Genomic DNA, 27,861 nt, shown 5'->3' on the forward strand with positions numbered 1-27,861 from the left:
CCTGTGGATTTACTTTACAGCTAAGTAAAACACTGTGAAGCGGATGTTAAAAAAGCGACTTAAGAAAATAAAAGTATCAAATTATTTTGTTCTTCAAAAGTGAATATAATAATAGCTTCTATATTTTTGCTATGTATTGCTGTATTTTTTAACTACTAAACTTTTAGATTTATTATTTTGCACTGAATAATAGTTTAAAAATTGATTTTTTAAAAAAAAGTAAATATCCACGATATGATTCTGGTAATAGTGAAAAAGTATTTTGTAAAAAGGCTTATCAAGTTATCAAGGCTTATCAAGTTCTGTGTAACTACCAGTAAGTACAGTATCAGTAAGTGGAAATTATGTCATCAGACAGACAAAACGTTATTTGCAAATTTGAGTATTTTAAAGATTAAAATTTAAATCAATTTGTTCATTATAAAACTTATGAACCCAACCCTTACAGTAGGTAATGTAAAATAAATGTTAAAACATTGGTTCCAGTGACAATGTATAGGTATTCACTATTTTTTCCGAATCTCAAATATATAAAAAGAAATAGAAAAAACCTAGTGTACAAACTAGAAGTCTGTGTTTTTGTTTGTCAAAACAGCGATACTTTCCACAAATATACTAGCAGAATCTTTCTACCTATTTTTATTTAATAATTTTTCATATTTATTTCATGCTGTTTTATTTGTATTTCATACAAATTTACAAGTCATTATTTCTGTTTAAATCTTTACCAGTATAATTAGTATTTTTAATTTATTTAAGTTAATTCAATCATCTTGCTTCGTTTTGGGCATTTTATTTTGAAATCTTTAACCGGAAGCGAGAATTTGCTACGTTAAGCTACTTTCAAAGTGCGTCACAAACAGCTGGAAAAGATTATTCACGCCGCAGTTTATGTTTAGATTACAGCGTGTATTTAATGTTTATTCTGTCCGGATTCATCCTGTTTCAAACAGTCAGACTTTACAGATTTTTTTAAAAGCATTTTCTTGAATGTCTTCCCGTTTTTTTTTTTTTGTTTTTTTTTTGCTCCACTTCCCCTGCCCGACTCCTAGTCTCCGCCCACACATTCCTGTGTGTCTGCCGTTCGGGAGGAGAGAAAAAGGAAAAGAGATCCGGCTGGAAACAGTCTGTGGACCTCGAACCGGAGAGGAGATGATCCCAAACAATAACAACATTTCTCAGCCTGAATCCGACTCATGAGAAAACAGCTGTTTACACAAACCAGCGCTCGATTCATTTTCCCGAGTCAAATAAGTTATTTTTTTAAAACTTTTATTTGAGTTGTTAGTTGATTTTAAAAAAAAACTTTAAGCAAGAAAGGAGAGGAAGAAGAAGAAAGGAAGGAAAAATCATGGAGATCCTGGACAGCAGCGAGTCGCTGCTCCACTGGGACAGAAACCTGAGCGAGCTGTCTGAGGCCGGGGAGCTGGACTCTGTGCTCTACACCAATGTAAGTTATCGATTAAAGCTAACCGATCAGGTATAGATCAATGGGTGAGGTGCTGATGGGCTGCAGCTTCTGCCTTTGATGAGTTACTGATGTGTGGTACCCTGCTCTCCATTCGCTAAACTGAGCCTTGGGATCCAGGCTGCAACAGGTTTAGCTGCAGAAGTTTTCAAATCTCATATCAGGTGTTTTATGGACGGGGTTTCTCATTAAGAATTGACTTGTTATCTTCTTTTTATTTATATATATATATCTTATAAATATTGCAGTTTCCCTTCCACAGTCTTAAGATAAAGTAAATAATTTAAGAATTAGACTTAACCAATGAGTGAGAGAAGCATATACTTGTAATGCTCAAGTAATGATTTTCAATGTGTTTTGTCTGGATTTTATGCAAATTAAGCATAATTTTCACATTTTTGCATATATATTTAGCCTACTTTCCTCTGATAACAGTTTAAAAAAAAACCCAAGGGCAGCCAATTAATTGCATCAATGGAAATAATAGTGTAGGGACTTGGTTTTATAGAGCAGTTTTAAGTGATAAATCCACCCTGAATCAGTGGTGAAGCATGGTGGTGGTAGCATCATGCTGTGGGGATACTTAAATTCAACAGTGACTCCAGTCAGTTGGCTGGAGCCCAATAGAGAGCAAGCCAGAGTTACAATGACATATCTGCACTTGTAATTGTATTGAAAGATAGTTTTAAAGTGTAGTGAGTCATGAAGGCTGAATACAAGAGCACACCGCACTTTACAGAAGTTTATTTGTCAAAGGTTTTCAAAACTTTTAGTAATTTTCCTTCCATTTCCCATTTTTGCACCACTTTGTGTTGATCTATCACATAAAACCCCATTAAAATACATTGAAGTTTGACAAAAATGTAGAAAATTAAGTTCTAATATTATCTTAGGTTCATGATTGTAAAACCTGTATTTTTAATAAAAGTGAATATTTTTCCTAGAAAACATGTTTAGAATAAAATAAACGGAATAATTTGAAATCATTTTGGTTAGCAGGCAGTGTTAAGCTCCAAATCTTGTCAAAGTATAACATTATTAAGCATATTTAGTTATCCTTTTTTATAATAATAGTGTAAATATTATTAGTCAACAACATTTACAACTGTAGCTGTGAACGTTTTTATCTTTCTGTGCAAAAATAACAGTTTCAAGCTTATTTTTTTGTTAATTTCAGTTTAAATCTGTTATTTATTTATTTTTATTTAATGTCCTGGTTTTATGAGCTGTTGATATAATTACTGGACAGAGTAAATAAGGAGATAAAACACACACACGCACAGAGAGAGAGAGAGTTTCTGCTTTCTGTAAGCTGAGCTCTGCATTTAAAGGTCCTCAGTTATGTAAGCTGAAGTCTGTCTTTCAGCTGTGTGTCTCCTTTGGGCCGGGAGGAGATTGTGTGAGACGGAGAGAATGAGGCAGCTGTGTGTGTGTGTGTGTGTGCGTGTGTGCGTGTGTGTGTGTGTGTGTGGAGGGTTCACAGAGTGTAAAAACAGCTGGCCAAAGACGGAAATCAGACACCGAGGAGGCTGAGTCAGCCTTAGACCCACACTGGCTCGGTTTTCCATCCCATCTGAGGACATCACAGACCTACTCTCACTTTCTCCAGCCATCTTAAAATCAAATCTTTTTTCTTTTTTCCTGGGCTGTGAGCCTCTAGTGTTTCCACATACGTTTGCTTCCTGCGGACGGGTGAAAACTTGTTGCTGTTAAAGTTTGTCTGAATTTGTTTGGCTGCTTTAATTAAGACCAGCTGCAAGATAAAGAAGCTTATTTTAGTCTGTGACTAATAGAGTTTTCACGCCTGAGAGTCCGGAAGACTTGGTTCAATTGGGAACCAAAATTGCAACATTTGTTACATTTTCAGTAACTTGAGTGGTTTGCTTTCACATTGCACTGTCAAACAATCCAAACTAATTGAAAAACCTGTTTCCCTCCTCGCCTGTGGTGGCGCTGCACCAAGAACCACTGCAGAAAACGACACAAAAACCTCTAAAGTTGACATAAATGCAGCTTCCTTCTTCACAAAATGTAAACAAAAATAGAGTAGCAGTTGTAGGACCATGAGTCATTTCTTCTGCTGGCTTGTCTTGGTTGTATTTACCCAGAATGCCCTGTTCCGTAGTCCACTTCCTGCTTTTGTAGTGGTCTCCGGTCTGCTTGGTGTTCACATGTGCATTTGAAGTGGACCAGAGTTTGTTTTTGTGGTCGGCACATTAAGATTGCGATACGATGTGCTTCACTGACACAAACCTTCTTCATAAGTTCATAAATATAATTTTCAGTCTTTGTTTACGTGTTGATTTAAAGCATTTGCTTTTTTCTGGTGCAGAATCCTCACATAAATGACATAAAGGCTGGATCAGTCTGCAGATGCATTGAAAACACTTGGATATGTTGGATAATTAGTTCCACATATCAGATTTTCTGGACGCTGATAAAAACTCAATTGGGCTGTTAGGACTGTGGTAAAATATCAGATATAGGGCACACAAAGCGGATTTAAGTCGCATTTTGGATATTTTCTACAACATTTCTACCTGGGTTACATAGAGCAGCATTATGGATGTTCTATATATAAACACGAACAGTTTGTGTTTGTATAGAACCTGGGGGGAAGCTTCAGCGTTCGAGGTAACAAGACTGTAGTGTTTGAGTGTGAAGCAGCCTGAGAAACAGACTGAAGTCTTTGTTCGTTCCCGGGTGGTGGGCCGGCTCCTTCGCGTACCCACCCGGTGGCTTCAGACGGGATTCCTCACAGCTCAGTGAGCCTTAACCAGCGTCATCAGCTGCTTTTTTCCTTTACTTTAAACATCCACCCAGTCTCCTCCCAGCCCGGATGGCTTCAAATGCATCAGGTTGTTCAGGTTTTACGATATGAAGACGTTAATTTTTCTTTCATCTGCAGCCATGCGTCACACTGTTTCAGGAGTAACAATAGGCGTCGTAGGCTTGTGACGTGTTTGACTTCTGCTTGAAATTTTACAAGCATCCACAACGTAGAAGATGAACATTTATGGAAACTTTTGTTTGTTTTGTCTTTAAACTCTCCTGTGTTCTTGGGCAGAATTTGTTCTCCTTACATGAGTTTTTTTGGGTTCATAGACAGGACTCTGTACCTTCTCTCCTGCAGAAAAAATATTTTCCAAACAATCATTAGAGGGATTTATATAGATTTGCACCAATCCTCTGTTCATTTATGTATTATGTCACTTTGGCGTGTTGGTTTTCTTGGATAAAAGTCGTTCCTTTAGCGTCCATATTGCTACAAAGTCACTGTCCAGAAGTCTCCATCTTACTCTTCACTCGTACCCACATCTGCTATGCAAACTCTGCAGTGGCAACAAGATGATTAAAAATGGTGATGCTGAGATATTCTTTCAGCTGTAGGATTAAATTTGGAGCTATTATAATTCAAAGTGATGCTTGTTTGACTTCATACACATTTTACCCATATTTGTGCATATATACAAGCAAAATTGGAAGTGCGAAAATATATTTTCTTGATGGGAAACATGCCAGTTCTGAAAGAAAACTCACATTTTTGTTCAAAAAGTTTTTGTGGGTTTTCGACTATGTCAGAGTGAGCATATTTCACAAAACAGCATCACATCAGTCATATAATCAACAACCGGATGTAACTGCTGGTGGAGAGACGACAGGAAGTGGCATGTTTTTTAATGACTTATCAGGCAAGCAAACTTATTCATGTTTAATTTAAATTGCGTTTCTTATTAACATATTGAGAAGTGAAAACACTTCACCCACTTCAGTCTTTTGTTCTGTGAGATATTGTCTCATAAAAACACCACGAGAAGCTTTGTTCAGCCCTCTGATGTGTCATCGTTTAGACTTTTATGGACAGAAGAGTTTTCTCAGCTTCAGGAGTCGGTAAATAGATAAATGTCAGCGGAGTACAAAGGATAATACCCACACAAGATCTCTTGTCAGTCAAAAGTTTTCAGCAGGAGATTTATTTGTAATTCCAGAGTTTAGACGTGAAATATCAGGCTTTGTTTCAAGCTCACGTTGTACCTGCTGCACTTGCATACCTTTATTCGTTCAGCACGTTCGAGAAAAGGGTGTATTTGTTGAGTTTGCTCCAGGACAGATATGAGACCGGTTACATAACTCCTGCAGGTTCTCATTTGTAGCTCTCAGTCCAGCTGTAATACATAACTTTTACTGATAGGCTGCAGATGACGGCTTTGACAGCCGCTTCACATCGGGTCATCATGCGCTCACAGAGGAGAGCCTGTTCTCCGTTGGGGCAGGGCATCCTGCTCGCCGGTGACCTTGCGCTGCCTGTGTGATTTGTCCATGTGTGTGACCTGCAACATGCGGGTCAGTGTGCACCAAGGGAACAGTCATCCAGTGCACCACGTGGTTACTTGATGCTTAAAAAACTTAAGTGAGGAAGTTTCTTTGCACACATTTCAAGTGCGGTCACATTCCAATTTTGCATGCCAGACCAGCCTTTCCAGATTCATCTTCACCCTTGCCTCTGTGTCACAATGAGGCCGAGAGAGTAATTACAGCAGGAGTGGTGCAGGATCATCCGGTTGTTCCTCTGTCACAACCATATCAACCAGCTGAAAGTTTTAAAGATTAATTATCAGTTTAGTTTTGTCCCATGTTTCTCCATCAAGCAGATCTAAAAAATGTGTCAGTCTTAGTTGTTTTGTTTATCTCCAGAAATGGTCAAAGTGCTCTCTTGTTTTATTATTGATAAAGCAGTTCACATATCTGGCAGTAAAAGAAACAGGAAAGTCACTAATATTCTGAATTTTGTCTGCCTTAAATTTGAATATGGTTCTTTTCTAGACTTTTTTTGGTTAAAAACTCTTGAATGTTGTTTGATTTGGTCCATGGATTTGAGAATGGTTGCAGCGATGACAGAGGGTTTTTTTGTTGTCCATATTTTCACTGACAGCAGTCAAAATGACTGCCGTCTATTGAATATTGATTAATTTCACTTGATGTGGTCTGAATGCACAGCCTCACAACTTCCTCCTGGTCCACATCTGGAGGAGAAATCTGCGCTGGAGTTTAGATCAGGCCTAAAAAATCCAACCCGACCCGGACCTAGCCTATAGACAATGTGTCCGAGGCCGATCCATCCCAACTGATTGGGTGGCAGATGAATTAAACTTAACATATTATTTTAATTAAGATTTTACTGCTTTTTGCTGAGCAGGCAGTGCAGCGTCCCACGGTTTTTGCTTTTGTTAAACGTCTTTCAGCTCCGTTTTGTTGCTTGTTGAAACCACAGGGTTGGTCAAGTGCAAGTCATCTGGGACGTGTGATTGATGGGAGCGGAATTACGTACGCATTTAGTTGAACAGTGCGCTGCAGTTGTTACTATTTAATTCATTCTCTGCGTTTCTTTTTTCCCCTCAACAAATAACTAAATAATCACCTATTTAAACTATAAATAAATCGGTAACATTCTCGTTTAGTTTTCTCTGTTTTGTATGTGCTGTTGGCTAGCTAAAAGTGCCACAGGAGCACGTTTTATTTATCGGCCAGTACCGATGTTATCGCCGAGACATTGTGTATTGCTATTAATATGATATTAGTGACATTAGACAAACTTAATTGCTTGACTCTCTGATGTAGTTGAATGACAAGTAGTCTTCTGGGAATGTTGGGAATGTTCTGGACAAATTTTGGATTTTTTAGGGAGATTTTAAATTCTGCAGTGGTACTGTTAGTGATCATCAATAAAGATGATGTAGAGTCATTAAGGGAAATTTGGGCATATTTGAAACACAGAATATAACATTTAAAAATAATGTTATTATTACTTTTTGATCATTTTGGTCAATACTACCAATAATAAAATAACAATTAACACATTTTATCTTTAAAATCTGTGAGCTGGAATGCATAACATTTGGACCAGCAACTAATCTGACCAGGTAAGAATTTTTTTCTGGTATTTTCTGTATTTTTTTGCTTAATTTAGTTTTTTTTTTTACTTGTTTAATTTTGGTTTTCCCCCGTTAAGCTTGTTAAATGACTCAATAGTATTTAATACTTTCCAGCAATACCCCTTGAGATCTTCTTCAAATGGTAAAAAAGGGAAATAATTAGCCAATTTTATTGTTTTTCTTCTCTTTTTTGAGCTATTTTCCGCCTTTAAACCTTAAAACAATTTTGAACTAAAGATTTGGTTAATTTAACGGCAGCGTTTCTCATCTGCGTCTTTCTGTGCCTGCAGGCCAAGCTTTAAACTTGTCCTAAATGTCTGGACAGATGGTGCACACATTTTTCTCTTGGTCAAATCTGATGCAACTTTCCTTCTGAACTTTGAAACAGTACTCAGACTCCAGCTTTCTGCAGACAGCCAACTGGTTGGGAGCAATGCGAAGGTAGTAATCAGCTTGTAAGGGATCATTACGGAAATCCAGAGGAGACTTCGTTCTCTGAGGCAAAGCTAAATTTATCGCTCGGTATCTTTCCTTACTCTTCTTTCTGGTGTTTTCTCCCTCTTTCTCCATGGATCTGCAGCCCCCTGTCATTTGATTCACTGTGTGTGGTTTAGAGGGTGTGGGTTTAATTTCTGGTTAGATTTTACACACCCAGCCTTTACGAAAGCCTCACAGCAGTTTCAAATATCTCCGACTTTTTGAAATTCCCGTAAAAACCATCCGACTACCCTCGGCCCCGTAGTTTTCTTCATTGTTTCCACTTTACAACCACGATTTCTAAGTACTTTACAGTGTTTTCCATGTTGAAGACTTTGAGGTTGTTGAATGAACTAAAATTACTGATTTAGTTCATATCTGGGATGATGCGTTCTACACAAGCATCAGGGTTTCACGTCTTATACGTCTAAGCCTGCAAACTGCCTGTTGCACAGCGTGACGTACGTAAAACGCCCAGCTTTGATGGTTTTTGTAGCTCCTAACCCTCCCAGTAGCGGAAAGTGTTAAATCTGGAGCAGCTTCAGGCCTGAACCTCGTTCGCCTCCCAGCCTTCCTCCCCCTCCTGCATCCGTCTCTCCTGCAGGGTGAACCGGGACGAGTCGGCTCGTGTCCAAAATTCCTAAAACATCTGGTTGCTTCTCTTCACTCTTTATCTACAGTGACCCATAAGTCCTTATTCTGACTTTTTTTTTTCTTTTAGGATTTTGTTTCTATATAAAGTCTAAATAGAAATGAATTTTAAGAGCAGCTTTTGTTTGGATTTATGCTTCTTTCATGTGCATTTTATCACATAAGAAACTAAATTAGAGCTACTCTAGTTTGGGCTGGTTTGGATTTGGTTGTGCCAGAGTTGCTTTTCACCAAATCTCACAACGGTTTGGTGAACAAGTTGCCTCAAGTTCACAAAACCAAGTAACGAGTTCCCTTGAGTTCAACAAACCCCATACCAAATTGCCTTGAGTTCACAAAACCTTGTAAGAAGTTGCTTTGAGTTCAGCATACCTTGCAGTACAGTGATCAGTTCATCAGAGTTGCCTTGAGTTCACGAAACCAAGTAACAAGTTGCATCCAGTTCTCCAAACCAAGTAATGAGTTGCCTCGAGTTCAGCAACCTGTGACTGAAGTGCCTTCTGTTCACACAGAACCACCATTGACTTCACCATGTTGCTGATCGGTTTGTCATCGTCTTCGTTGTTGATGTCTGACTTTTGACTCTTGAACTCCTTTTCAGGTGTAACTTCTGATTCCTTTTATGACTGAATTTTGGGCCGGAAATCGATTTGGTCCATCTTTTGCGAAGTTGTACAAACTTCTGCATCTAGCATCCATCTTGGCCCAAAAGGTTAGAAAACTAATAAATGAAGGTAGAAGTTTATTAGAAACCGGTTCCTAAATGTACATGAGATGAAGGAACCTTTGGTCAATCATAAGACGGATGAGTTATTCAAAAAATTCCTCTTTCCCTAATAATTAAACTGCTTATGTTGCTTTAAATCCCTGAAATCTTCAGCTTTGACCAACATAAACCAAAGGTTTGTGACCCAGGGAGGCACCACAGTTGGGTGTGATGTGACCATGACGATTTAATGTTGCCAGATGTTATGACGGTTACAGGGTGTGGACGACAACACACTGCTCAGCTGCTGGTGTCTCCCGAAACTGGATTTATTCTTGTTCCTCCTTTGGATTCAATTTAGGAAAAGAGTTTGCTACACAGCCTGATTCGTGTTTGGCAACAGGATTGCAACAAGTTTACTTATGGCACAAAAAGCTTTTTGTGTAGCTTGGAGAAGAAGTGGTGCTCGTTTAAAAGTCTGATTGTGTTGTTGCTTTCCAGCCAAACTGGGAATTGTGTTAATAAGCCGATGTGCACATAGTATATATTTACCTTCATAGAAAAATTAAAGCACTTTAGCTTCCATACCTTTGCTGTTTTTGTTTTATTTACTTATATTTCCAAGGAGTCCTTTTGTTTTTGTTATAGCCAGGGAAGAGTCACCTTTCAGCCAGCTGATGCTCAGGGTGCAACACTGCATTCCTCCTTGTAAAACCTCTTCTAACCACAGGATTTGCAAGATGCATAATTTTAGCTATTAAAAACCTCTTGTATCGGAGGTTGGTAACAGGCCCATCCCTTGTTTTGAAGCATTATATACATAATCACTGGCTTGTTTAAACACAATTTAAATGAAATTTGCAAGAGATGAAGTAAAACTTGCTAAAGGTCTGATGACATTGACTTCCAAGAACGAAATTGTCATGTTTTCTGCAGGTTCAACCAACTAGCATCAAGAAAAAAAGCATTTAAAAAAAAAGTTCCCCAAAACACTTATTTTTTAAAAATGAATCAGATATTTGATTTCATATCATGTTTTTGTCTACATAAAATGTAAAATAATACATCAGGCTTCTGCAGTCATGTAATTATAACCTTTTTTTTATTTGTAAAGACTCTTTAGCAACATATTTAGCCTTTTTTTGGGGGGAAATACTCATCAAAACTGATGCGTTTGGCTTTTCAGGGTTGATCTTTTTTGAGACAGACTCAATGCAAAGTTGAGTTTGTGGGTTTTAATGTGTCAGTCGCTTCTCGACGTTGAGTCAGATGTCTGCTTGGAAAGCATTCACCTCAAAGACTAAAAACTAAGAGAGGAATTTCTAAAAGGCGGCACGTTTAGACAAGCCTTAAAGCGAAGAAGCTCCTCTTAAGGTGCTGCTGACCCAGTTGTCGCCCAGCAGCTGCAAAAAGTGTAGGGATGAAAGGGGATCCAGCAGGAAAAATACAAAGAAAACCAGCAGGGTTGATGAACAAACTGAGCTCTTAACTCCAAATAATCAGTGTTTGGAGCTTTTATTTTTGTCCAAAATAAAAGCTGTTTGGACAAAAAGATGCAGTTTGTCTGAGGAGACCTGAGTTGAATTCAGCTGGAGTCGTGTGAAGCTAATGGTCTGTGGGTAGAGATGGAAAAGGTTATGCATGAGTGTGTGTTGACCCAGTTTTAACAAGCTGGAGATGGAGAAACAGCTGTGTTTTTGTTCCACACCAACAATATTTCCGTGCTGCATCTGACGGAGTCTCAGGGATTCCTGTTGTTTCCTGTTAAAGTCCACATTTGCATTCGAATGTAGACTACCATGGTCAAAAATGTTAAAATATTCTCTTTTATTTTGTAATTTTAATCGCAAACTAAAACTGTAGTATTTCTATTAACACTCTGCTTTGAACTATAATATCTAATTTTATGCATTTACTTAATGTCAAACTTGCAACCTGAATGACCAAGCAGGTTTTGATGTATATCTGCTGCTTTATAGTTTTAAGTTTTCAGGTTTCTGTGGTTCAACAGTAATCTCTGTTGCAACCAACAGTCTTTAGCGAGTGTTGAAATTGATCTGTTATAGTCCGGATCGCACAAATAACGGTCATGTTTTCAGTGTGTTGGGCAACACGGTATAGAACCTGACAACGAGTGGTTTTACCGAATGATTGGCTTCAAATTGTTACACAAAGTGAAGATATCTCATTATTGTTTTTACTGGTATTCCTTTATATTAAACATACCCCTACAGTTCAGCACTGTGGTTTGTAAAGTTGCTTGTGCAACGAGGGTGGGGAACCGTGGGGGTTGTTTTCTGTTGTCGGTCAGTCCGATAGGGCAGGAATGGAAAGAGTGTGTGTTTCATGTAAACTTCTGGGAAGCTCTCTTGGATGGAAAACCGGGGTCAGAAACACACTTTTTCATCATGCCGTTGGGTCGACTTGTGTTTCCTTACACACTTTCATGTAGAATATCGGCCAATCAGAACTTGGACAACATCTGAGTCATGATTCTGAACTTAAAAAAATAAATGTTGAGTCCAAGTCTTGCCATTTTGACTTGATTTTCACATTAAGAAACAGTAACTTGAAATTGGAAGCAGATATTTAGGTCTGTAAATAGTTTCCAATTCTTTCTGCAAAGCCTTTTAGCAGAATTTAAACATTTTCTGAGTGTTTACGTAAAAATGCACTTATGTTGTCGCTTGTGGGAGGAGAGTAAATGCTTGCCGTCAAGCAGGACTTCCTTCATGCTCTCTCACATCCTGTTATTTATGTAAGTTAGCGATCACTCCACCCCAATCAAATATGTGTTGAAACTCGCACTGTAAACCATGCAGTTCAAATTGGGACATTTTAAGTGTCTGAGATAAAGGAAAAATAACATTTTATTGCAGCTCCACATATCAAATATCTTAGTACAGTTAACATAAGACAAAACTATCTTCCAAGTAACATTTAATCAAGATATGAGTGTGTTTTTAGTAAATAATTCCTTAATATTGATAAAAAATGTACTAGTTTCACTGTACAAAATTATTTAACTAATAAAAAGACCTTTTCCCCATTTTATAAGTGAAATAATCTTTCAAAATATATTAATTATATTAATATATTCCTTAATATCTTAAGTCAATATTAAGGAATTTACTTAAAACAAGCTCCTATATCTTACTGAAAAGTTAATTGTAAGCTAGTTTTGTCTTATTTCAAGTGTGCTAAGATCTTTGCACTGGAAACTAGACCACAAATACTTGGTAATACTTTGTGTTTTTGCAGTGTACAAATATCACACCAAGCTCTGTAAGTAACATTTGTCTGCTCCATTAATTTAGAGGAACTAATCTCTCACAAGGACAAGACAAGCTTGGTATATATGCTATAGTGAGACTTTCATCTGCTTCCATTCACTGCCACTCAAGTGCATGGTGACACAATTGTTGGAAGAAAACAAGGCGCAAACCATAACCTCTACCTCATTGCTGCCAGAATGTAATTAAAAAATTTTTTTCTCATATACTCTTTTTGTTGTAGACTGCCAACAAGCTATACTTTTCAATCCCTGTGCAAGGTGCCGGTTTGATAGGTCTTCAGGGTTCTGCTCAGAGACAAATATTTTTATTTGGACTTTTTCCTCACCAGACTGCAAATCATCAACCTATGAGCTCATATTGGAGCAGGAAACTTGGGTGGATGTGTAGTAATGTCTGGGTTCAGCTCTCCAGTTATGACAAAATGAGACTTCAGTCTCTTTACTTTATGTTTTTCTACATTTCTCAACTTTGAACGAGGACATTAATACACCTAACACAGTTAAAATATGGAAAGGTAAATTCATAGCTCATTGCCCTGTTAAAATTCAACAGGTTGCTGTAAATGTTCTCATGGTTGAGAACTTGAGGTTGGGAAAATCTTCATTTTAAAGGTGAAAGGAGTAGGTATTTTGTAATTTGAATAACTTTCTTTCCATGACTCATGAATTATTTTACATCCATTTATTTTGAGTAATTATTGTCGGCCTATCCGGTTCAACCTGTCTTTTTGCATTCAAATATTTTGAAAGATTTCAATAAGTTAACTGTCAAATAAAGGCCACTAGAGCCAATAAAACCTTAAAAAAAAAAAAAGATTTCAATAAGTTGAATGCAGAGTGTAAGTATTTGTGCTTCCACTTAGCTCCAATGGCTTTGCAAACAGAACTATGTCAACTCACTGAGATGTTTTCTGATCTTTGTATGAACTGTTTAAACATTCTTTCTTTTCATATAAAAAATGAACATCTAACAAATCTGATTGTAACTAAAAGAAGTCCTTCTATTTAAGTGTCTTCACGCACCTTTCAAAAGTTTTAAATTAATTCATTTAAAATTAAGGCCTTAAAATGTGTTAGATTCATTAAAGAAAGTGTAAAGTGGCTGATGTACGTTACTCACAGGTCTTACATTTTGTCCTGGCAGGAGTATTTAATATAATTTAATCAGATTTTTTTTTTTTTTTTTAGTTTTTATTGGCTATAGTGGCCTTTATTTGATAGTTAAGTGACAGGAAAGTGGGTAAGGAGAGAAGGGGAAGACATGCGGCAAAGGTCGCCAAGGCCGGGAATCAAACCTGTGACAGCCGCATCGAGGACTAAGGCCTCCATATGTGGGTTGTGCTGCACCACCACAGCACACCCAGCTATGTTTTTTTCTTGCAGGATTTTTCTATTGGGCGAAAACTCAAGGCGGTTAAGACTACTGCTAACAAGCTGCTAAGACTAGCTTGCTAGCTAGCTAGAGAGCTAAATGATATGTGAGAAACACAAAACTGCTGCAAAGAGCCACAAAAAGACCCCAGAAATGTCACTGTTTTGGTCCCCTGCATTTCTTTTGCACATCTGTTGTTATATAGGTCTTAAATTTTACTCATAATGGTCTTAAAAAGCCTTAAATTTGAGTTAGCGAAACCTGCAGAAACCCTTTTTAAGATTTTTCTTCTGCAGTTTTATCCTGTATTGTTATCCGGCCTGGAGCTGACACCGGATCTCTGATTACTTCTTAGTTTTTGGAAAGCCCGGCTGGGATCGATGTCTAGGATCGGGGTCAGGGAGTGTCTGCGTCGCCCTCTTATCCGTGTGGGAACCAGCTCGAATCCCTCTGAGAACGAGGGCGTTTTTGTTTAGCTCGGGTCAGTTTGTCTGAGCTCATTTGGCTAGAATCTCACAGATATGGGTGTGTTTTCTTTTTACTTGAAAAAATACCAGTCTATGTTTGAAACCTAATGTGTAAGAGCTTATTTTTACTGATTGTTGATACAATATAAGAATGTCAGGGCTTAACTGATCACCCCAAGGCCTATGATTTGTTTAGTATCACTGACAGACACTATTATCAGTGCCCTGGCAGAAACCGTCTGCTAGTTGTGAGCCCACAGCAACTGATAAGTGACTTATAGTCGTAGTTTCCTATCATACATGGCTTCTATCAGCCGGAGACTGAAAAACATCTGAAGGTTTCAAACTTGATTCAACCTTTTTACATTATTGGTGGTTTTGGGGTGAATTATACTTTAGTTTCTTGATATTGTGTCAAAAATGTGTTTCGTGTTTATCTCCAGATCAGACCTGTCATGATAACAAATTTTGCTGGATGATAAATTGCCCCATTATTGAGTAATATTGCAGTTTTTCGACTTATTACTTATTGTGACAGATGATGAATTCTGTCTATAAAAGTGAATTTATGCATAGAATACACACCAAGTGTTCAACCCAGGTACTTATCTCAATCTCTGCTGGTTGCAATTGTGCACAAATCATTGATACTTCGACATGTGTTTGTAATTCAGTGTTTACTGGAGGCATCTCTGTTGCAAAATGTAGCTGAACTAATAGCTGTTCAGCAATCGCCTTGTAAAAAGTGTTTTTCTGTTTTTATCCATTTATTTGCTACAAGCTTCGATGTTGACTTATATGTTAAAATTTGGTGGAAAACTTTAGTGCAACCCTGTGAGCGGCTTGTACACGTTGTTCTTCCTGTGGTGCTCTAGCTTTTGGCTGCAGGAGTGTTCTGATTTTGAAGCGACCAGCGCTAAATGGCAAACAGGAAGTTGGAGAAACTGAACCATCTGGCAAGCCTTTAATTTAACAAGATCTGAAATAAAGCAAACAATGATGAGGTATAAAGTTCTCGCAGGGCTGTCAGATAAAAGTTCATATGTTCCTTCGGCTTATCTGCTGATAGGTGGACACGTGTTGAGGATGTGTGGCATTTAAAGCCAAAGATCTGGATCCCAATCAAACTAATGAGTCATCTGGCTTGTCCTGACAGCAGGCCACACGTTTTAGGATGTTTGCTTTATGAGTGACCCAGTGTCCTGTCAGCTGAGGCGAACACACAGCTGAGTCCAGGTCAGGGTACAACACGCAGCTGGGCCCGACCTGTTGGGGCTCCTTTAGGACTGAGTGGACAGGTTTTTAGTTTTATTTGTTGTCCTTAAAGTCTGGCTTAACTTCCTTAGAGGCATATGTTTCAGTTTCTGCTTTTGAACAATAAATCCAGTTGATTTATTGGTGCTAAGAGAACTTGCATAATTTCTATGTATGTATATATTAGTGAATACTTTAAGTTTAGCTGTGTTTAAGCCTGTCACAATAAGCAATTAATCCTTTTGGTTCTTCTTTTGAAGGGCAGTTTTGTTTTGAGACTTCACAATCCATTTTATTTATGTAATCTTTACTTCCATTTTATTTGTTTTTTGTTTTTGTCTTTTATTTTATATTAACAGTTCCAGTGTTAAGAGTTCCTTACAAAATTAAAGTTTATTGGTCTTTCAGAAGGCGAACTTGCATCATTACGCCATTATCAATATATTGCTTGAAAATGGTCTCAAAACAACAATATTATTATTTATCGCAATAATTTCTGGGGCAATTTATTGTGGCAGGCCTGATTGGTTTTTGGTACCATTTTAGTTTTGCAAATAGCTCCAGAAATTAAAATTTTTATATATATTTCTGTATAATGTGTCAATTGAAACCTTAAGTTATAATTTTCCAGTTTTATTACTCCATTAAAAGCATTCAACTCCAAACTGTAGGTGGAGATTTCATTGGAGCTGATTGGTTTTTAACTAGCAAACATAAATTAGTCTTTTTAATCTCAGTTGTAATAATCTGAGGACACATATGCAGACGAAACGTCTGAAATTTTAGACTCTGTCACTCTTTATTTCTCACTTTGAATTAAAATATCCTCATTGTTTGATGGATTTATAAATAAAGTATGTCTTCTGCTTTATCAGGATAAAGTTTTGACTTTTCATGCTTGTCTGACCTACTTTGAAGTTTCCGTTCGCCTCGTCTTTGATTTGATTAAAATCTGGCATATTAGAAGTTCTGCTAAGCTTCTGAGATTTTGCATCAGACTGAGCCTCAGTTAATCTGTCTGCATTTCCTCCATCTACAGCCTTCAATTAAAAGATTACAATCTCATCTTTCAGCGATGTCCTGCACCCGTTATTTTCTGTGTTACCAGAGAATTTTATTCAGGGAAAAAAAATCAGAATAGCCTCTTTGTTATCAGTTCTGACTGTTGCTCCATCTCCAGTTAAACCTCCAAGTTGCTCCAGTCGGGCTTCAGCCTCCCTGGTTCTGTTTCCCAGCTGGAGGGTTATGAGTTACAGCCGGCCCCCTAAACAACGCCTCCCTCATAAGGGCTGCAGGGACAAAGGGGGTTCTGTTGGGCGTGTGATGAGCTACACCCAGTCGGCGACCGGTCCTCCGTCGCTCTCGACCGCAACCGCGAGCTGAAATGACAGGCAGCCGCAGTGTGGGAGTTTGGTGCGGTTCTGTTTCTGCGCATTTGTACATTCAGTTCCTCCTTTCTAAATAAACCAGGGGTGCCCAAAGTCGGTCCTGGAGGGCCGGCATCCTGCATATTTTCTCTCCCTAGTAGATGTAACAAACTCCTCAGCAAGTCAATGTTGTCCTTAGGCCTCTAATGAGCCATCATTTGATGCAGGTGTGTAAAACCAGGGAGAGAACTAAAACATGCAGGTTGCCGGCCCTCCAGGACCGACTTTGGACACCCCTGACATAAACTAAAGGGTTCATCATTTCTGTGTTTTTAAGAAATTGGGTCATTTGTCTTCAACTAAACGGCAGTTTGGAGATACAAAGGGAGCGAAATATCACATCTAAACGAGGACTTAAATGATTAATCGTGATTAATCAATCACAGAATTAATCGTCTACTAATTTGTTAATCGATTAATAATTACCTGGAGTATTTACACCAAAAAAATATCATATGCTGAACATACTCAGAGTAGTAATAAAGCCGAAATTATACAAAAATATCTACATTTTTCACTTAAAATGAAAAAACTTCTTTGCTTGTACTGTAAATGTGTTCTACCCAGAACTCCTCGAGTTGCATCGTTTTGGCTTCACCTGGTTCAAATTCAGAAGAAGATCTGATATCAGGTATTTATAATAGGCAATAAAATGTTTTCATTTTTAAATAAAATCTGCAGAAAGGGCCAATTTTAAAAAGGAAATTGATTAATAGCCAGAATATTATAGTAATCATTAGTCAACATCCTCAGCATAAACAACATAAAGTGTCATTTTTTTAGGCATGTACTTTCACCTGAAGAGGCTAAAATGGAAGGGTTTGCCAATAATAATAAATAATAATAATGTCATATTTAAATGAAAAACACAAGCTAACCCTTATAACATCCCAAATGTGAGGTACGGAGGTGGCAGCATCATGTTATGTGGGGGTGGTTTGCTGTTTTGTTTTCAATTAGGCGTCATTTATTTATGTTAATCTGATTCAGTTTTTAAACTCAGTTTACTTGAAGAAATTGAAACCTCTTTACCATAACAGTGTTTTAATTTCTCGTTCTGTAGTTTTAGTATTAACACCAAAAAGATGCTGCTCTTTTGGAGTTGATTTGCATTAATTTTACATTTTGAGGACCTCAAGGGTTTAATCCAAGTCTGAATCTTTTCATCATGCCATTAAGTGTGTTTGTTGGACAAGAGATGAGGCTGAATGTTGCAGAACCCTGAACACTGTGACTTTTAGATGTTTGTACTTAATTAGCTGATTGATTTATTCCACCTAATCTATATTGTTGAATCATATTATTGGATATATTGGACACAAGCTCCTCTTTATCCTGGACGTCAGAAAATGGCCGACTGGGTGGAGAGAAGTGTAAATATTTGCCTTCTTCCTCCTTGAAGAGATTCATGGCGTGCTGTCGGTGTTTAAACCCATCGAAACCTGGAGACGAGACTTTTAGGGAGCGAACAGCAGCAGAGGAGGAAGGGTCATTTGTTTGTGTGGGACGCAGAGAAATGCTAGACGACATCCCGTGTTTGTGAGTCTGTAATTGAAGCCGCATGCTGGACATCGGCCTGTCCACTTTGGATCTTGCCTTAGCTGAAATTTTGCCTGATTGCACTCAAACGTTTGAATTTAGATACCTGACTTACTCCTAGTCATCTTGTATTTATGGCTGGAGAAGGCACGGTGATATAATCTTAACTGGTTTATGACTCCATAAACTTTGTCCAAGCAGGCGGCTGCTGTCAGGTTGGTTTTCTGCTCACAAAGTAGGTCAACCATAAATGTTTAAATAACCAGTTTGCAAGAAAAGAGAGAAAACTAGGAAACTTCACACAGCCCTTTTTACTTTGTTCCTTGATTTTAAGATCTTGTTACGTCCGTCCGTCCGTCCGTCCATCGGTTTGTCCGTTCGTCCATCCATCCAAACTTCTTTATCAATGCTTTAAATCTCTCCATAAATAGGAGATTCCTGGAATTGAAAAAAGAAATTGGAGTTACTGTATTATGCTTCAAAGTGAACCCAAAAATGTTGTGTTGATTTAAAAGTATTTAGTTTTGGACAGTTATACCAGTTTAGCTTGTTTTAGCACAAACTTTTCTGTGACTCCAGCTTCTTAAAACTGAAAATGACCTTTTATGGTTCAATATCTTACTATAAAAAATATAATTGAAGTAGTTTGACTCATAGGTTCATTGGCACATGAACTTGGAGACCTTTCTGCTGTCTGTAGATATAGATCGGTGTGTTATCAGCGTAGTCTCTCCGTGTTTCTGCTAGTCTTGACATCCTCGATCTTCCCCTTGTAGGGAGATGAAGGAATGTGGCGATGGGGGAAGGAGGCTTTGTCTGTTAAACTATCACCACACTGAGACACAAACAGAAATGCTGATTAGAGGAGGTGGATAAGTATCTGACTGGCGGTGCTGGAGTTCCCTGAGGGGGCTGAAGGTGCCAATAGAGACTATAACAGCCTGCAATCACAGAGGTGCTGTCAGAGATTTGTAATGTTGTGGTTTTCGTGTAATTATCAGTCTGTTACCTCCCATCTTCTTTCTCTGTTCTGCAGCACTTCTCTGAGCTCCTGGACGGCCTCTCCCCGGAAGCTTTGCTGGGCCAGCTGCTCAGCGACCCCTTCCTGTCCGGGGACAAAGGCGGCGTGGAGTCCATGGAGGGAGAGGACGGCGGCGAGCTGTCCCCGTCGTCTCCTCTGCCGCCGCACATCACCGCCGAGCACAGCTACTCGCTGTGCGGCGACAGCCGGCCTCAGTCGCCGCTGTCGCACCTCACCGGAGAGCATGGCAGCGAAGCAGGTGGGAAATGATTAATCGAATTAATTGTGATTAATCGATTAGTGGTAATTGTCAACTAATTTAGTAAACGATTACTCATTAACTGGAGAAGGCAGACTAAAAAATACAGGTAATTTGCTGAAAGAACAACAGAGTCAGAATAGTAATTAACCCAAAACTATACATTTAAGATGAGAAACTTTCTTTGTTAATTTGTTTTACCCAGAATGTCTCATTCTCATTCATTGATATATTGACAAAATCTCTTATTCAGCAGCTTTTCCTATCTAGTAGTTAATCAAAAAACTAATCCACACATTAGCAGACAGTGTTTTTTTCTGCAGATGCATCATTTGCTACAAATGATCAAGTATTTATTAAAGGAATGCTATGTTGTTGCATTTCAGGCACTAACATTTTTATTTTCGTATCTGAAAAAGCAAATTAATTATTTACTTACTTGTATCTTTTAAAGTACTTCTAATCTTGTATAAAAAAGTCTTATGTGGTTAAAAAAAACTTCGTAATATTCCAGTTTATATCCAATTAATCGTCAGAATAATCAATTACTAAAATAATGAACATCCACTTTAGAGATATACTGATATCTACTTAATCTAATATTATAAATTCATATTTTAATGCATTTCTAATATTGTGTAAAAAAGCTTAAGTGATTAAACAAAATAGCTGAAGACTTCTGATTAACTGATTAATCATCAGAGTAATGGTTAGTTGCAGCTCTATGAGTTTAAGGATCATCCAGTTGTTCACTTTTAAGATCTACTGCGTTTAGACCACTTCATTCAATATTAGAAATTAATTTTTTAATGTATTTCTAATATTGTGCGAAAAATATCTGAAGAATTTGTTACCTGATTAAATGATTAATCGTCAAAAAAAATTGTTGCAGCTCTATACACGGGTTTAAAGATAATCCAACCTTCAACTTTTGATATCTACTGAGTTTAGAGCACCTAATTCTTTTAGATATTTTTAAAATTATTTTATAAGAATGGACGTTTTTACCACTATGACACAAGACAAACCATTTTCCACAATCTTGAGCATCGTTTACCCCATTTAGGGTTGTTGATGCAAAGACAAACTGGTTATTTTTGAATGAAATCTGAAAGTCATTTCATATTATGACGTTTTTCCACCATAGAGTCCGATGCAGACTCCCCTGACTGGGCCATGGAGCAGGAAGAGGCCATTGAGGGCCTCCTCTGTGTGGCTCCCTCTCTGCTCCCCACTCTCTCGCTCTCTCTGGCCTCCAGTGAGGACCCTCGTGGGCCTGAGGGCCCCGCTTTGGCCCCTGTGGCCCAAACAGCAGCCAGCAGCATCACCAACCAAGGCAAAGCACTTAAGGTGGGAGAAAACACTTTTAAAAACTCTGAGTTTCAGTTTGTTCTGTTTGTGACGCTGTCTGTCTTCTGTATTACAGATTAAGGAGGAGAAAATCATCCCTGAGATTAAGCTGGAGCCACATGAAGTGGATCAGTTCCTCAACTTTTCACCCAAAGGTCAGAATTCAGGTTTTTACTCGTGTGCTACAACGACCCCTGCTGGCAGGTTTTGAGCATTGCAGTTCTTTAACGTTTGAAACCAAGATGAACTAAATGTTTTCCTTAACAAATTTAAATCACATCTAGGGCTTCAACTAACAAAAATGCTAGTTATATATCAGCAATATATTGGTTATTCTAACAATTAATCGATTAATCAGATAAAAATGAGCAAATTTTTCATTTAAGCCTTTTTGTAGAGTACTAAAAATTCACTAAAAGATGTAAATAAACAAATAATTCAGTTTCTTTTTTAAAATAAAAACTATTTAATATAAACATTTTACTGTCTAAAGTGCAGTAACAGTTTTCCTTTTTTTACGGTTTACTCTAACAAAAGATGCATCTGCAGCTAAAAAATACTTTTAACATAAAGAAGTAATCTGTTGATTTATTTTTCTTAAATTATTGATTTATAAGTGGAAAGTAAAATGTGATTAATAGCATTTTCTTTTTACAGAATTTAAACCAGGTCAACTAAAAAATATGTCACTTGAGTTGTTTTGCGTGGAACATATTTACAAAGGTTTTTTTTGTTTAGCTTAAATACTAAATGTGCATATTTTTTGTACAGTTTTGGCAGTGAATTTGTTGTTTTTTCAGTAAATGTATATTCCAGGCAACAATTAATCGATCACTAAATTATTTCACAATTCTTTCAACAATCGATTAATCACAATTTATCCAAATAAAGGACTTCTGCATTGGCCTTAACATCTTGGCTTGTTTCTTTTAGCCAACAAATCTGTAATTTCTTTGTAATTTTGTTGTTTTTCAGGCCTGGAGTCCCTGCAGATGCCTCCCACTCCTCCCAGTTCCCACAGCAGTGACTCTGAGGGCAGCCAGAGCCCCGTCCACGCCCCTCCCAGTCTGTCCTGCCCCACCTCCCCCAGCAGCCCGCCTCCGTCTCAGGCCAGCGTCAAGGTGTCTCCACGCGCCGCGTCCTCACTGTCCAACTCCCCGCTGCTCACCGCTCCCCATGTAAGGAACCAGTTTCTATTTTCTCCCAATTTGTTATAAAAGTGACGAACACCACTCACATTTATTGACTTATATAAGAGTCCAGTCTTTAATTTCTGTGCATTTATAATATGGGGGAAATAATAACAGAAAACAAATGCCATTTTGGCAAAATGTTACAGGAACTAAAGAAGGCTGTGTTATCTCTCTGTTATTATTTTCTTATTTTTCCTATTTTAAAATTAGTAAGACATGTAAAAGAAAGAAGGCAGGGTAAAATAAGTTTATGCTTCTGCTTTCCTCCTTTTCAAACAGATATCTAAATATACATCATGGCATTTGAGATGTGAAAGTGAATAGTTTAAAATAAAACTACTAAATTACACATTATGGTTTTTATTGAGCTTTTTCAAAATCCTTGAAAACTGTGTGTGTGGCATCATGAGCGTTTTGAAACATGAGAATATTTTAAATAAAACTCTGATGGGTCCAAAATATGATCATTTTAACAGAAATCTACCTTGTCGATCAGTTGGTGCTCTCATAGTGGCAAAAAGGAGGTTGCACTCCTGAATAGATTTGCAACTACTTAGATTTTCCATCTTGTCCTGCAGAAGTTACAGGGGTCTGGGCCGCTGATCCTGACCGAGGAGGAGCGTCGAACGCTGGTGGCCGAAGGTTATCCCGTTCCCACCAAACTGCCGCTCACCAAAGCAGAAGAGAAGGCGTTGAAGAAGATCCGCCGGAAAATCAAGAACAAGGTAGGAGCTCAGGAATGTACAAACTATTGATTTTGCTTTTAAATTAGATGCTAATCTTCCTCTAATTTCTGTATTTTTCATTTAAATTGCTTTACTCTAAGAATTTCTCAAGTAGTATGAAGAAATCTTTTAAAATAAATTCTTTAGTCCTTTGAACGCTTTATTCAACTGTTTTCTTTTCTTTCACAGATTTCAGCTCAAGAGAGTCGCAGGAAGAAGAAAGAATACATGGATGCTCTGGAGAAAAAGTAAGTTCATCTTTGTCCGTCTTCCCCATCTGGCTAACAGGAAAATAAATACCTGGAAAAGTCCAGATATTAAGCTAAGAAGTCTAGTAATGTGTATATTTTTTTGCTATTAAAAATATTAGCATGTCATCTGCATAATGGTAGAGAATTCTTTAATAAACAGAGCTGGAAACATGTAAATTCACTGCTTCAAATTTAAAATAGCGTGTTGGTGTTGCTAATTATGAGTCACTAACACTGCAGTACTGCTGTGTGACCACAGGGTGGAGACATGCTCCAATGAGAACAACGAGCTACGCAGGAAAGTGGAAACTCTGGACTGCACAAACAAGTAAGGACATACAGTTTCATGGGATTTTTCAACTAATTCCTCTTTAAAACTCAAGAAGAAGAAACTATCGTTTGATACTCTGGCTTTCTAAAAACATACATTTCTGTTTTGTTTGACTAAAAGCTTCACAGTTGATTCTTAACCAGAAAACACAAATGCTAACAGTCGAGGAAAGTTGTAAGTAAAAAAATGCGAATATTTGAGATGCACATTTGAGAGATGTTTTCTTACAAAAGTAAGGATTCAAAACCGGAACTTTCAGAAACTGAAGTACAGCCAAAGTTAGAAAGCTTTTGTTTTTTGTTGAAGGCTTGATTGCAGCCTGCAGGATCACTTCTCCGGGGGTTGGAGGGTTTTAGCCTGACCGCCTGGATCATGCTGAGCTGGAAAACAATGACTCAGTTCTGTGATTTGAAAATAAAGCTGAATCAGAGGCTCCCCGTGGCTGCATTCAGCTGCAGCTTTTTGCATTCATGCATAATCATGAGTCCATTTTCACTGCGAAACGCTGAGGCTGCGTCAGGGATTCTGCACGGATGAACGGCGTGTGCTGCACAAAGCGGCGGGTGCATCGGGTTAAGTGCGTCCCTGACAGCTGCTTCAGGTCGGGGTTTTTTTTCACTCAGCGGTTAAAGTGTGCTTCGCTGTCACTCCTGGAAAGATAAATGGGACAATGGAGCCTGTTTTAGTGCCGCTGCGCCTGGATGGCACAGCGGTTGTGCTGCGTTTTAACGATCGACAGAGAAAATCTCTGCGACATGTGAAGCTGTCTGGAAGGTGGCAGCAGATAAAACAAACATGTTCCATGAGATCAGGGTGAATCAGCTGGACTGCTAGTTTCCATCAGCTAATATTAAACCAACAGGAAAGTTGTTAGGTTAATTAGCGGGTTTAGGAGCTCAGTGGCGCTCTCTAGTGGTCAGAGAGTTTAAACTGTTTGATCAGGAGGAATCCTGCTTGACATCAGGAGAGATACAGAACCATCCATCCATCCATCCATCCATCCATCCATCCATCCATCCATCCATCCATCCATCCATCCATCCATCCATCCATCCATCCATCCATCCATCCATCCATCCATCCATCCATCCATCCATCCATGTTATCCATGTTATCCATGTTTAAAGTGTTAAAATTGATGCATGGAGCGATGGATGGATGGATGGATGGATGGATCCAGTGCTCTGTTTTTTAAAATTTATTTCAGTTTTTCCATGTTTACAATTTTGACTGTAAAACACAGCCTTACATACAGTCTGACCCATCAGTGTGTGTGTGTGTGTGTGTGTGTGTTGCAGGTCTCTGCTGCAGCAGCTGCAGGCTCTGCAGGCGATGGTGGCAGGAAAAATCCAGAAGTCGTGCAGGATGGCGGGCACCCAGACATCCTCATGCTTAATGGTAAGGCATACGTGACACTGAGCTGATGGAGCATCGATTATTAAACTGGAAACATCTGCTTCCATCGTAATTCATGATTTATTCATCCGTCTATCCACCCTTCTCTCTCTTCATCTGCCTGTTTGTTGCTCCACAGGTGGTCGTGTTGTGTTTCGCTCTGTTTCTGGGGAGTTTTTACCCGAGCAGCTTCACTCTGTCGTCAAGCATCACTGAAACGGGCGTAGCATCCAGACAGATGCCTGAATCCTACACAGCTACAGGTAACCTTACTCTAACAATACATGAAAGAAAACCAAGAAAGACAAAAAGGATGAGTTCTCATGATCCACCTCTTTCATGAAGGCTCTGATATGAAAAGTTTTCGATTTAGAAGAGTTAACTTTCAATAATGAGCAGGCAAACTTGTTCATTTTTCTGAAGTTTTCAGCTTGCCTAACCTACCCTGCTGTTCCCATTGTCATGAATCATTAGTTCCCAGCTGTAAAACTCTGGTGGTCCATTATACCATCACCACTAATCAGATTCCACCTACAGCTCAGCAGCAACAGCCACAGAAACTGATTTGACCTTTCACTACATCCTCATTACCTCCCCCCCACACACACGGACACACTCACTGTTGTAATTGAGATCAGATATAATTTTCTTAACAATCGAATTCAGTTTCCTCTCGCATCCTGCTCGCACACAAACCGATGCTTTCTTGTGTGGGCTGCGGAAAAGTTTAAGCAACTTGATTTTTATGGTTAAAAGTAGAGAAAACGACCTGAAAATATTTTGAGGTTGCAGGAAACTCTTTTTCTGTCCCACCCAAAACCAAAAGATTTGACTTTCTTTCTCTCTTTTTTTCCCCCCGTCTTTCTTTCTACCCTTCTCCATTGCTAAGAGAAGAATGCCGAACAAAATGCCTGCTAATGCTAATTCAATATTTAGAAACGCGGGCAACACGCACTTCGTTTATTTTGCACCATTGCTAAAACTACAGGCAGACTACAATTCTAAAACGGCGCAGAAAATCGACGTCATCGTTCACAAAATCTGATTCTATTTGCTGATTGGCCCGTTAGAAATTCTGTGGAAGAGCGGTAAAATGCTAGCTAGCGAGGCTAGATGTGAACACTTTTGCTCGGCGCTTCGTTTTAATTTAAATTTTTTATTTTTTTAAATTTTCAGTGAAAAGCAGGAGTTTGCTGTCGACCTTCGAGGACGAGCAGCCGCACCTCCTGGGCCTCGGCGGCGAATACCCCGAGCAGTGGGAGGACGCGCCGGCCGTCGTCATGGCAACGTGGCGCCGTTCAGAGCAGCAGAAACTCGGCTCCGAACCGAACCGAGCGGAGAGGCACCCTCCTTTCAGGAACAAAAGCAACGACACGCAGAAGAACCTGCTGCTAGACCTGCACAGGTGAACCCCGGCGCCTCGGTGGACTCAGATTAAAACTTTTCGGGGTCTGTTTAACGTCGCGGTTCTGATTGGGTTTTGCTCGCTGTTTGGCCTCCAGGTCGCAGACGGCGAACAGGAGCAGCAGTAAAGTTTTAGAGCTGGATCGATCGGTCAACGAGACGTCCTGAGGTCTCACTTCGCCCCATCCTAAAAGATTTCTCTGGAGCTTTTTCATGTGTCCGGAAGCAGCAGCGCCCCCTGTTGACTGACTGAGGTCCGACGCCACCTCTGCTCCATCAAATACACTGAAATTGTAATAACAAAGAGGCACTGGCTGCCTTGTGTTTCTGAATTAAAAGTTGCACTGATGGTTTCCGACTTGAGATATATATATATATATATATATATATATATATATATATATATATAACTTCAGAGCAGTGTGGCGTTTATTCCAGAGGAAATTATTTTAAAATTCAACATGTGAGACTTTTCACAGGACACTGATGATGAGTCATGTATTTATAGAAACTTTTTTTTATTTCATTTCTTAAATGCTTTCATCCCATTTTGATACTAGCTTATTTTAATATTTTATTTGTGTTGTTTTATATTATATATGTACGTATTTACGTTTCTGGGGCATTTGTGTTTAGCCCCGTTGAGGAAAACGAAACCAAAATTAATATTAAGGATTTTTTTTGTCATGTTCAGTTTTGGCTTGTTTGTGTCTTTTGAGAATTTTTTCCTCAATAAATGCAAAGAAAAGTGGGGGAAACAATATTTTTGCTCGTTTGTAGCTTTAGGTTCCTTTTTTTATTGAGTGTCCTTCTGAGGTAATTAGGTTTATATTTGATTAAATTAGCCTTCTGAAAGTAAAAAGACATTTAATCATCGTAATTCAGCATTTACCAAAAGTACATCTTATAAACTTGGAACAAAGTTTCTATTTTTGTAAATGTGGGTTGTTAATAAATGAGGGAAATTTAAATGTGTCGGGACGATCTATAATTCATCCCCGCTCTCTATTTTTGGCTCTGTTCTGTTGATAAATTATGAACGCTGGCTTTTTGAGCATTAAAGCAACATTTTCTCCCTCTCAGATGTCCTGTTGAACCCGTTTAGATTAGCAAGTTCATCAAAAAAGGTATTGATGTGAAGCACTGATGATCAGTCTTGTACAGTACATTCCTCACAGTCAATGCCTTTGGAAACAAACTGGTTCCACTTTGTAAAAATAACTTCTGTGTTTTTGTGGCTCCCATGTAAAGTCAATCTGAACTAGTCTCTGTCTTCTTGCTTTGGAAGTGAATAAAGTATTTTCCGTAGTAAAAGCATGTTGATTGTGATTGAGAGTTTGTTT

The 27,861-nt window shown here is 38.5% G+C and overlaps 1 protein-coding gene across 1 annotated transcript; it reads left to right on the plus strand.

Moving 5' to 3' along the window:
* The first annotated feature begins 867 nt into the window (after nucleotides 1-867).
* creb3l2 (cAMP responsive element binding protein 3-like 2) lies at nucleotides 868-27,835 on the plus strand. The gene is made up of 12 exons (XM_008400488.3): nucleotides 868-1,450; nucleotides 19,626-19,869; nucleotides 21,017-21,219; nucleotides 21,296-21,374; nucleotides 22,195-22,397; nucleotides 22,991-23,137; nucleotides 23,327-23,385; nucleotides 23,648-23,716; nucleotides 25,018-25,117; nucleotides 25,254-25,377; nucleotides 26,291-26,519; nucleotides 26,617-27,835. The coding sequence occupies exons 1-12, from the start codon at nucleotides 1,352-1,354 to the stop codon at nucleotides 26,684-26,686; spliced, it is 1,626 nt and encodes a 541-aa protein (XP_008398710.1). The 5' UTR covers nucleotides 868-1,351; the 3' UTR covers nucleotides 26,687-27,835.
* The last annotated feature ends 26 nt before the right edge of the window (nucleotides 27,836-27,861 follow it).

Source organism: Poecilia reticulata, chromosome 23 (assembly GCF_904066995.2).
Source record: "Poecilia reticulata chromosome 23, P_reticulata-male-v2, whole genome shotgun sequence".
Classification (NCBI taxonomy): Eukaryota; Metazoa; Chordata; class Actinopteri; order Cyprinodontiformes; family Poeciliidae; genus Poecilia; species Poecilia reticulata.

Coding starts and splice junctions, on each gene's coding strand:
- creb3l2 (XM_008400488.3), top strand. CDS start 1,352: ATGGAGATCCTGGACAGCAGCGAGTCGCTGCTCCACTGGGACAGAAAC. Junction 19,870..21,016: donor AGAGCATGGCAGCGAAGCAG/GTGGGAAATGAT, acceptor TTTCCACCATAG/AGTCCGATGCAGACTCCCCT. Junction 23,138..23,326: donor GCCGGAAAATCAAGAACAAG/GTAGGAGCTCAG, acceptor TTTCTTTCACAG/ATTTCAGCTCAAGAGAGTCG.